At 40.8% G+C, this 10,825-nt stretch overlaps 1 protein-coding gene across 2 annotated transcripts; it reads right to left on the reverse strand.

Moving 5' to 3' along the window:
• Nucleotides 1-3,520: 3,520 nt before the first annotated feature.
• On the reverse strand, nt 3,521-8,187 carry LOC141436655 (uncharacterized). Of its 2 annotated transcripts, XM_074099674.1 has the most exons (3): nt 7,616-8,187; nt 7,034-7,529; nt 3,521-6,954 (listed from the first exon to the last, which is right to left on the reverse strand). In XM_074099674.1, the coding sequence occupies exons 1-3, from the start codon at nt 8,078-8,080 to the stop codon at nt 3,629-3,631; spliced, it is 4,287 nt and encodes a 1,428-aa protein (XP_073955775.1). In that variant the 5' UTR covers nt 8,081-8,187; the 3' UTR covers nt 3,521-3,628. The 2 variants fall into 2 exon arrangements, with proteins under 2 accessions (XP_073955775.1, XP_073955776.1); XM_074099675.1 differs by having other exon boundaries at nt 6,886-7,529.
• Between the last annotated feature and the right edge of the window lie 2,638 nt (nt 8,188-10,825).

Below are 10,825 nucleotides of genomic sequence, written 5' to 3' on the forward strand. Positions count from 1 at the left end.
TTACCAACGGTTCATGAACTCTATTTTGCAGGAGTTAGAGGTCTTTGTCGATCGTCACGGCGCTAAATCAACCCTATTTTGCTATATTGATGATATAATTATAGCATCAGAGACGGAACACGCACACGAACAACATTTAGACCGCGTTTTGCAAATATTCCAAAAGTTCGGCATAACAATAAATCTTAACAAGTGCAAATTTGGTCAACAATCGGTTGATTTCCTGGGCTACTCAGTCTCGTCAACGGGACACAAACCACTTGACGAGAAAGTGTCAGCTATCACGGAATTTCCAAGGCCCGAAAACGTGGAACAGCTACGACGTTTTTTGGGCATGTTAAATTTCTATAGAGCACACATTGTACAGGCGGCCGATAAACAAAGACACCTCAATAAATTTTTACACAACTCGAAAAAGAAAGACCAGACCAAAATTCATTGGGACGAGGAAGCCAATGACGCCTTTTTAGACAGTAAGGAAAGCCTTAAACGCGCCGTTACTCTGTCATATCCGGTAGCAGGTGTCCCGCTAGCTCTCATGACCGACGCATCGAACACGTCGGCAGGAGCGGTCCTACAACAAAAGGGCGTTAACGGTTGGCAGCCCTTAGGTTATTTTTCTAAGACTTTCTCGGACACGCAGAAAAAATACAGTACATTCGACCGGGAATTGCTGGCAATTTACATGGCCGTAGTTCACTTTAGGTACCTGATCGAAGGAAGGGAATTAATCGTGTACACGGACCATAAGCCGTTAACATTCGCGTTAAAAAAAATAGGTACGGCCAATGAAACGCCGAGGCGAGCAAGGCAACTCATGTTCGTAAGTGAATTTACTAGCGACATCCGGCACATCCAAGGTTCGCAGAATTTAGTCGCAGACGCATTATCGCGTCTAGAAACAATATCGTGCCCGTCGGTGGTCGATTACACGGAATTAGCTCAAGCGCAGCAAGCGGACGCTCAAGTTACACACGTGAGCAGCGACGAAGCACGTTTTGCAACGTTAGCACTGCCGAGTTCGAACAACACCTTGCGTTGCGAAATGTCGACAGGCGTACCTAGGCCAGTTGTCCCAGTTAGTTTTAGAAAAATTATATTCAATTCAATTCACAACAACAGTCATCCCGGTATTAGAACCACCCGAAAAATGTTGACGCAAAGATTTTATTGGCCTAGCATGAATAAAGATGTAGGCATGTGGGCCAGACAGTGTACAAACTGTCAAAGGAGCAAAATTAACAGACACGTCGTATCAGATTTAGGCAGTTTTCAGCCAGCAGGCAGGTTCGAACATGTACATATGGATTTAGTAGGACCCTTGCCTACCACGGAGCAGGGGTATAAGTACATACTCACTATCATAGACAGATTCACCAGTTGGCCGGAGGCGATACCGTTAATGGATATGACAGCAGCCACGGTGGCTAGGGCGGTGTACGAACATTGGATCTGCAGGTTCGGGGCGCCGGCATAAATCACAACGGACCAAGGAAGGCAGTTTGAGAGCGACCTCTTCAGCAGTTTAATGAAATTTTTAGGTATCAAAAAGCTGCGCACTACCCCCTATCACCCCCAAAGTAACGGTAAAATTGAAATTTGGAACAAAAGTTTGAAAGTAGCTCTAACAGCCAGGTTGGTCGAAAATACGTCCTGGCTAGAGGAACTTCCAACAGTATTGCTAGGTTTAAGAGCAGCAATCAAGTCAGACAGTGACGTCAGCGCAGCGGAGTTAACGTACGGGCAGGCTCTTAGATTGCCAGGCGATTTTTATTTAAGCTCACCCATTAGCGCATCCGATCAATTTACATACGTAGAAAACTTAAGGCAAACTATTAATAATCTCAAACCCATGTCGCACAGAAACAGAGAATATAGAAAGGTTTTTGTGCACAAAGAACTTGCCGATTGCTCACATGTTTTCCTGAGAAACGATTTGGTAAAAAGACCCCTAACGCCAAATTATGATGGCCCTTTTAAAGTTATAAATAGGAGCGCTAAAACATTTAAAATTCAATTGCCTAATAGACAAACAGAAATTTCAATAGACAGGTTGAAACCGGCATTCATGTTGAATTCTTTCTCAATTCCAGGAGACAACGGTACGGGAGGCCAGTCAGAGCCGCAGACAGCGCACGCAGCTGAGCCGGCGCACACACACACAGCTGTAGCGGCACCGAGTTTACGTACCACACGTAGCGGGCGAGTTATAGTTAGACCGGCTCGTTACCGAATTGACGATTAAGCAATTTGTCGTAGTAAAGGCAACTAGCACGTATTAAGTAGGTATCTAGGAACGGCGTGGCTGTCCGGGAACACTGTTTGGTGGGCTGGTTTGGCAACATTCCTTCGATTAATTATTGCAGAGTGGGTCCCGGGCAGCAACTACCATTAATTTCATATTCATATATATTCTCACTCTATACTATAAAAATTTCAAGTCGGGCCTTGAGACACAGGTACCGCAAACGTACTTAGTAATAAATTATAACATAGTTTATAAACAGTTCACGGGCCCCAGTCAAAGTGTGCACGTAGCAGTTTACGTCACACAGTAGCGGTTATGTCAGCAGTACGACACAAAATGTAAACACAAAAGTAACTCGGCAGTACTGTCCTCATACAGGTTTACTGTGTAATGCTATAGCGAGTTAAGTAGCACAGATTGTTGTCCAGTAAGACTTTTATTCATTACTTTTCAGCTATTTTCGTAGCAATAATCACTCTCAAATCGAACATCCGACCGATCGCTTCGGCATTACAAATTGTAAAAAAATTCTAACTTAAATCCAATCCAATCAAGATGGGCTGGGGCCAGAGCAAACAGGAGGAGGAGAACTCTCACAATACAATCGCCATAGCCAAAGTAGAGACATTGTCGAATCAAGTGGAGTCCAAGTTGAATTACGTCGGAATTGGGATGATTGTGATGGGCATACTGGCGGCAGTGTTTTTGTGCGTTTTCATAAGAAACAGATGCAAAAATTGTGCGAGAGCATGGTTGACAAAAGCGGTCAACGATTTGCCACCTACCGCGGTGAAAGTGATTACCACGGAGCAACGATCCCGTAGTCAGCCCGAGATGTATTAGTTTAAGACGCTGTACTGTATTTCTAGTCGTAAGCTCTAAATTTTGTTTTCCTTTACTATCACTGACACGGGTGTCAGCCACAAGTGTTAGTGATAGGAAGAACATTGTACCTACGCAGTTTTTCTGTGGGATTGTATGCGACTTTTCTTTTTTTTAAAGGGGGGAGTGTTGTGGCGACACCCTTTGTCAGCATTTTCTAGTTAACCACGCGGGCTCGGAGCGGAGCAAAAGGCAGTCTGTTTCTACGCCTCACACCGCTCGGTCGCGCGCTTAATAACACCTCACGACCCCGCCTGGTTAGCCTTGCACATTATGTGTAAATTGTTATTTCAAGTGTTCAGTTCACATTAAACTTAGTTAACTACTCCAGTGCATTTATTGACAGTCTCCCGTAAATTCGCACCCTCGGTTAAGCTCCCTTAAGGAGTAGTTACAAATACAATATTTTTGTCTACATTAAATACACCACAGTTATCATCATCATCATATCGGCCAAAAGACGTCCACGCTGTACATAGTAGCTGGTTATACAGTTAATTAATTTAAAGCTTTCTGATAGACTATATTTTTTGTCTTTTTTTGCGGTGCGTAAATGTATAAAGATGATGGTTTTCCGACGCGCGAACACGCAACGTATAATTGACCATGCGCGAAACAGGGAAACTCCAAGTTGATTCCGCAAATTTGCAACGACTGGCCTTGCGATTTATTGATGGTCATCGCAAAAGCCAGACGCACGGGAAATTGTAAACGCTTAAAATCGAATGGCAAATCCGTTGGAATCATCGGTATACGCGGGATCAAGACATCCTCTCCTTTGTATTTGCCCTTGATGATCTTGGCTTCGATGACGTTGTTCATTAGCTTCTTCACAGCCAGTCTCGTCCCATTGCAAAGTCGCGGTTGATTTATATTACGCAGCATGATGACAACAGATCCAACTTTTAATTGCAAATTATGTGGTGGTAGTCCAGGCAATTCCAATGAATTTAAAAATTCTGTGGGATAGTTGACTACGTCATCCTGGTTTGTAGCTGTGTCAACTGATTTGTAAGTAAACAACTCTCCTGGAAGGAAATTCTGAATGGTTGCATTGAGATCATCGACATCTTTGTTTTTTGCCGCCAATATTGCTCGTTCACTCAGCCAATTATGGTTATTATATAGTTGTTTTATGTCCGGAAAAACACGCTGAATAAGCTCCTCTTTTGAGTCTGTGAAGTGACAGAAATCTGTGGGAAATGTTATTAATCCGGTCGAGGTGTCGACTGTGACCTTGCCATTTCCAATATCTAGCAACTGCTTCGAAAACACAATCGCAGTTTGATCTTGTTGCAAAAGCACTCGCATGTTAGTTGTTAATTGGAGTGTCTTTACGTGCCGCCACAAATAAGATGACTTTAGGCATGCGTTTAGTTCGTCAGCAACAGTTGATCGAGGAATAACTGGAAGAGTCTGACGAAAATCACCTGACAACAGAATCATGGCTCCACCAAAAATGTTTTGGTTGTCACGTAAATCTTTTAACGTCCTGTCCAGTGCCTCCAGCGACCTCTTGTGGGCCATTGTGCATTCGTCCCAAATTATCAATTTGCATATCTGGAGAATCTTTGCTATTGCGCTATTTTTGGCGATGTTGCATACTGGTGTTTCGTTGATTTGCATGTTTAGTGGTAATTTTAAGGCCGAATGTGCAGTTCGTCCACCTTCTAACAAAGTTGCAGCTATTCCAGAAGAAGCCAATGCTAGGGCTACCTCATTTTGCGATCGGATTTTTGCCAATAGCAATGAAATTAGGAACGTTTTTCCAGTACCCCCGGGAGCATCAAGAAAGTAAATCCCTCCAGATCCACTGTTAACAGCTTGTATCAAACTATCGTACGTAATCCTTTGTTGTTCATTCAATTGGGGAACAGTTGTGCGAACTGTTTCGGTCAATGCTTCAGTATCGTACTGTTGTTCTCTTCGTAACTCATGGTTAAATGCATCTTGCATAGAACGATTGGGTGCTGTCAGGCCCAAACACGACAATACTTTATTTGCCATCATTAAACACATATCTTCTATCATGATCAATGTCTCATTGTAAATTTCCGCAGTAATTTGTAGTGTAGGATTCAAAGTTTGACAACGCACACGATGCAACACATCCTCAGACATGTCATCCCTATATTTCATCCACAAATCTTCCGGATTCGACGGGAAACATGTCGATATTATAATCGCAAACAATGTTCGAATTTGATGCGGCGATGTAGATATGATGGAATCCTTGAGCGTATTATCCCAATGCGAATCGTCCTCGAGCAACTGTAATAGTTGACACGCCTCACGGTAAGTCGCACAGAGATGTCCATCAACTGTTCTCAATTGTTGAAACGATGTCGGACCACGAACATTCACCAATAACAATCTAAGATAATAACATTCATCGTTATTTGGATGTACTGTATATATACGGCCTATAGCATCTGTGACAAATACATTTGGATGTCCTTCAAGTGGTGTTCCTTGTTTACGACGCTGAAACGACTTTGATGATGCGTTCCATGTGTAATAGCGTGGCATATCAGCATACAGCAAAGTGCGAGCGAAATCATCAGTTTGACAAATTGAGAAGAAGCTTGTTAATGTGGTCGAAGGTGGACGTGACGCTCTATCCACAGCGTTCCTGGGGTTGAAATACACTCGTTGTCCATTTTCTAGATGAACTGCCAAATGGACTACTGTAGGGTGTCTTTCGTGAATCGCAAATGAAAATATGCGCCAAATAGCTTCGTTGCTGCTTACATAACGACCCATCTGATACTGAGACACTTCGTCATTTGTATTTGTTACAGCAAAAACGGCCATGTCGCTACCTTTGTTAACATATTTACATATGTACTTTATCGATTTGACAGAGTTACAAAATTCCACATTGATGTGAGCTTCAAAAGTTTTGGACAATATAGGCGAGTACGGCACAATCCAACGATTGTCTACATGAAAATCTTGTCCTTTTATCTTCACAACTACAGATCGCCCACCGTCCGCAACTGATCGCCGACGATACAATGGGTAACCGTCATTTCCCGTGATGGTTTCAGCAATCAACTCTCTCGGGTATCGCTTGGAACACTTGCCGTCGACCATACAGGGTGAGTTGTTGTTGAAAACTCCGCATGGTCCATGTATCATGTGTTTAGTTACTACTGCATGCAATTTTGGATCAACTGTTTCATCGGGAATCTCGGCTGAAATGATGGAATCAATTTCTTCTGGCCTTATTTTGTCAACTAACCAGACTAATATGTGCGCATGTGGCAGACCACGCTTTTGCCACTCAACAGAGTACATCCAACAACGTACTTGGCCATACACACGATGCTTTATAATGAAATTCATTAAAGATTTTAATTTTTGCTTAAAAACTCTGGCAGTTATGTCATGCCTATCAAGTGGTGTTTGGCCGTGTAGCAATTCTTTCTTAATTTCTATCCATTCTGGGTTACAGGTGAATGTAATAAATAGGTCTGGGCGGCCATATTTTCTAACATACGACATCGCATCTTGCGCGTACTCGTGCATGTGGCGCGGGCTTCCAATGTAAGTGGCCGGCAAAATTGTCATTTTTCCTACATTGTTTGCATTGCCATCGGCATTAATAGCATCGCGAAGATGAATGTACTCTTCAGATCGAAGCTGCTGTTGGTTTAGACGGATGTACGTCAATCGTTCAGTCTCAATTTTGACATACATGTCAACTGCAAACTGATGAAAAAGCCGTTGACACATCAAAATGTGATTTACTTCACCTTCACGGATCATAAGTCTGTATGAATAAAAATTCATAGCACTGACTTTTTTGTTGGTTTCAGCACCTGGAATCACAAATGATAAACAATGACATAGATATATTGAATTTTAAAAATATTATTTCATTTCGTTTAATCTAACTACCTGTTGTTGGATTAACCATTTTGATATTAAAATGGTATCCGTCTTCTGCCTTCCAGAATATTAATGGGTATTGTAAAGCATCATAAGCTCTATGCGTTTCAGACACACGCTTCAATTCATTGTTCCGACGATGAAGCACAATATCTCTTGATTGCAAATTTTCTCCAACAACGACAATAGCCACTTCATCTATTGTTGGTGAATTAAACCTCCTTGCATGCTCACCAACAGGTGTTTTGTCGGCTCTTATTACAATATTATGGCTGTCTGATGGCATCCGATCCAGTGCCATTTTGAACACTTTCACTAAATCATTGTTCTGATGAAGAAACGTTTGCAGTTGTTGGACAATGGTTCGCTTCACTGTTGGATTATGAGCACAACGCCTATCAACTTCCGCATCTTGATTGCCCATAAAATAAATTTGCAAGAATTGATGATCCGCATCTGGCACTGGCAGCAGTGCCCCCAGTAGGTGATGAATTTGTCCTTGTATCTGCAATTGATTATGATCTTGTTAAATTATTTGTGATACATATACAAATTAGAATTTTATAAAAAAAGACAATTATGGTATACTACCTTGAAAGTAGGCATGAAACTGTTCTGTACAATATGTGTTGCGCCAAACGACGTCATTTGGAAGCAATTGTTATATTTTTGGATGTTGGCCAAGAAGTGTTTAGAGTCATTTTCCATCCCAAAAACTAATGAGTGTAATGGATCAGGTGGTGGGACCAATTGTGGCAATTTTACTTTACCACCAGCACAACATAATCCTGCAGATTCACCGCTGTATTTTAAAGCTTTACAATGTTGACAAATGATTGACATTTCCCCAATTTTTACAGATTTGTCGCCACTATAATTTATTTCGGGATCGTAGGAGAATGCTCCTCGTTCCAGGTTCACAGGAGCATTGCGTCTGCGGAATCTATCAATTTCATTTTCCCGTGCTCGCTGCTGTTGTGATCGATGTGCCCGAACTCGTGCCATTCTATGCCTATCCACTTCATTGTTATTCACGCTAGAACGCAAATCTGCCATACCAATACGACTGTTATCATTATCAGTCTCTCGCTGGTCATCAGTGCGATTAGCGCGCGAGGAAGCTCGTCGCACATTTGATCGACTTCGACGACCTATATTTGGTCGTTTTCTCCTCGGCATTGTAAACAGAATCAGATAAATAATGTGTTCGTGCACTAATAATGGTAATTATAATGGTGACAGAATGACAAATCAAGTTTTGAAACTTTTTTTTTCAGGCGTTATAGGGTATACAGATTATGTTATTTTACCCCAATTTGTCAGTACAACATGTCGAAGTCTGAATTGGGTGTATCATACAGATGTAACAATCCGACCAAATGTGCATGCAATGATAAAGAGTTGCTGATTTTATTTTTAGTGAAGTACCCAATTCAGATGGTATAAAGCGAACTTTACTGTTTCAAAGTATATTTCTGAACGCACCCAACACAACAACCAAGTGTCATTATAGTGTCATTATTTTACATGTTTTAAATCTAAATACGCGTTAATCCTACTATTATGGATATATGTTGTCGATTCCAAACCCTTATTAAATATGGCAATCGAAATCGTAATCATGGACTTATTCATGGTAATATATATTTTTTCCAGTAACGGAAATTATTACTCAACCAACCGAATCGGTTGATCCAGTCGAAGAGCCTGTAGTCCAATCTCTGGATCCCGAAACCAGTGCAGGGCCATCACAGGATGAAGACATTCTGGAAATTCTTGGGGAAGACCCTAATAAAAACAAAAAAAAATAGATAATATACACAAGGATATTTCCTCACGCTGGAGCCATACCATCCAGTCTGGTCTTCTGAGTTATATAAAAAATATTTAATTCCCGAGAACTGCCCATTTCTTGAAGCCCCCCTTCTTAATCCAGAGATTAAAGCTGCAGTCTCGGACCCAGTCTTTAAAAGGGACAGAGCACGCTTAGCAATCAAAATAACCTGGGTCAAGTAGCAGGCTGCCTCGGGAGAGCACTCGACATACTTATTACAAAAAGCGATAATAAAGAGGTGACGAAAATAATTAGTGATGCCGGGCGTATGATATGTGATATTTTTCACAGTGAATCAGCATCAAGGCGCAGTCTCCTACAGTTTGCTCTGAACAAACCTACGAAAGATATAGTCAGCCAAGCACCAATAGGGAAATACATTTTGGTGACAATTTGAACGAGACTCTGATGGCTGGAAAAGAAACTGGTGCTGAAATAAAAATTTCCCGGCCTCAAAATATGAAGCCCACGGTAAAGCCTGTGAATCCTGTCTTGCAGGTGGTAGGACCTTGTGCAAGTTCCGCCCGGATTGCTACCACCATCTTGCTCGCTAATCCTGCCGTGAAGCAGCAGTGCTTGCACTGTTGTGTTTCGGCGTGGAGAGTAAGACAGCCGGTGAAATTACTGGCACGTGAGGTATCCCATCTTAGGCCTCTAGGTTGGCAACACGTCTGCAATACCCCTGGTGTTGCAGATGTTTATGGGCGGTGGTGATCTCTTACCATCAGGAGACCCATTTGCTCGTTTGCCATCCAGTCAAATAAAAAAAAAAAAAAAAAATTTAAACTCCTGGGGCCCGCCTCGGAGGTACTGTTATAATCGTAATTACAGTACTTAGTATATGGCCGCCCTTAGATGAATGATTGGTCTCGCGCGCTCGCTCGACTAGATACCGCCCTACCTAAAAACAAAAGGTTCGTGAATGCGGCAACTCAATATTGTAGTGTGCGTAAGAACGGTGTAAACAATTTGCAAGGATGCTAGTGTGCGTGACGAATTGTGTTGCCAGCTGCTCCACTGTTACCCGAATTATTGGGAAAATAAATTATTCTGTGGTCTATTAAGTTACTGGTTACAAAATGTATCTTGGGAAATACTTAGAAATTAAGAAGTAATTAAGAGTGAATGTATTAATATGTTTGTGTATAGGTTAGGCGTAGGTTTCTTCTTTAAAAAAATTGTAGGTATGATGTAGGTATATCAATGATCAGGCCTCACTTTAAATTAAAAAATATATATATTTAAGGACATTCAATATTTACAAATTATTACCAAAAATTCATGGACTGAGTCACCAACTAAGAAGTTTTGCATACTTAAGATAACACGTTTCACCTATAGTTAAACCTAATATAATGTACAGGTTAATAAAGACTAAAATAAAAAAAATGTTTACAAAATATACATACATACATGCATACATACATACTTACATACATACGCTTGAAAAACATAACCCTTCTTCGGGCAGTCGGGTAAAAAGTTAACATTTCAGGAAAATGGGTAGAAACAAAAAAAAATTTTTTTCGTTTCCCGTAATACCTAAGTAAATCAGCTGATTGGGCTTTTTGAATGGGAAGACGAAAAACATTTTTAATTTTAAGACACATTCACCCCTTAATTAATAGTGTCGGGTAACAATTTATACACCTTCAGTGTATATATCACAAAGATAAACATTAAATAATATAGAACTAGGTTATGTAGATATAATAATTACGTTAGATACTTAAATAAAATAAGTTATTAAAATTTATCATCATTTTTAATGATGATAACAATAAAATTCAATTTATTAAAATCTCAACCACGGGGAATTCGATTCATGTTTACGCGGCAACACAGAATGGCGTTTAGGGTTCATGTTATTTTATTTTGTAATTTCGAAATTATACGATATTTACTGATGGTATGTGATCCCAGTGTCCTTCTTATTTCTTGTAGTATTATTTTTAAACAGTTTCACT

The sequence above is a fragment of the Choristoneura fumiferana genome, chromosome 16 (genome assembly GCF_025370935.1).
Source record: "Choristoneura fumiferana chromosome 16, NRCan_CFum_1, whole genome shotgun sequence".
In the NCBI taxonomy this organism is placed as follows: domain Eukaryota; kingdom Metazoa; phylum Arthropoda; class Insecta; order Lepidoptera; family Tortricidae; genus Choristoneura; species Choristoneura fumiferana.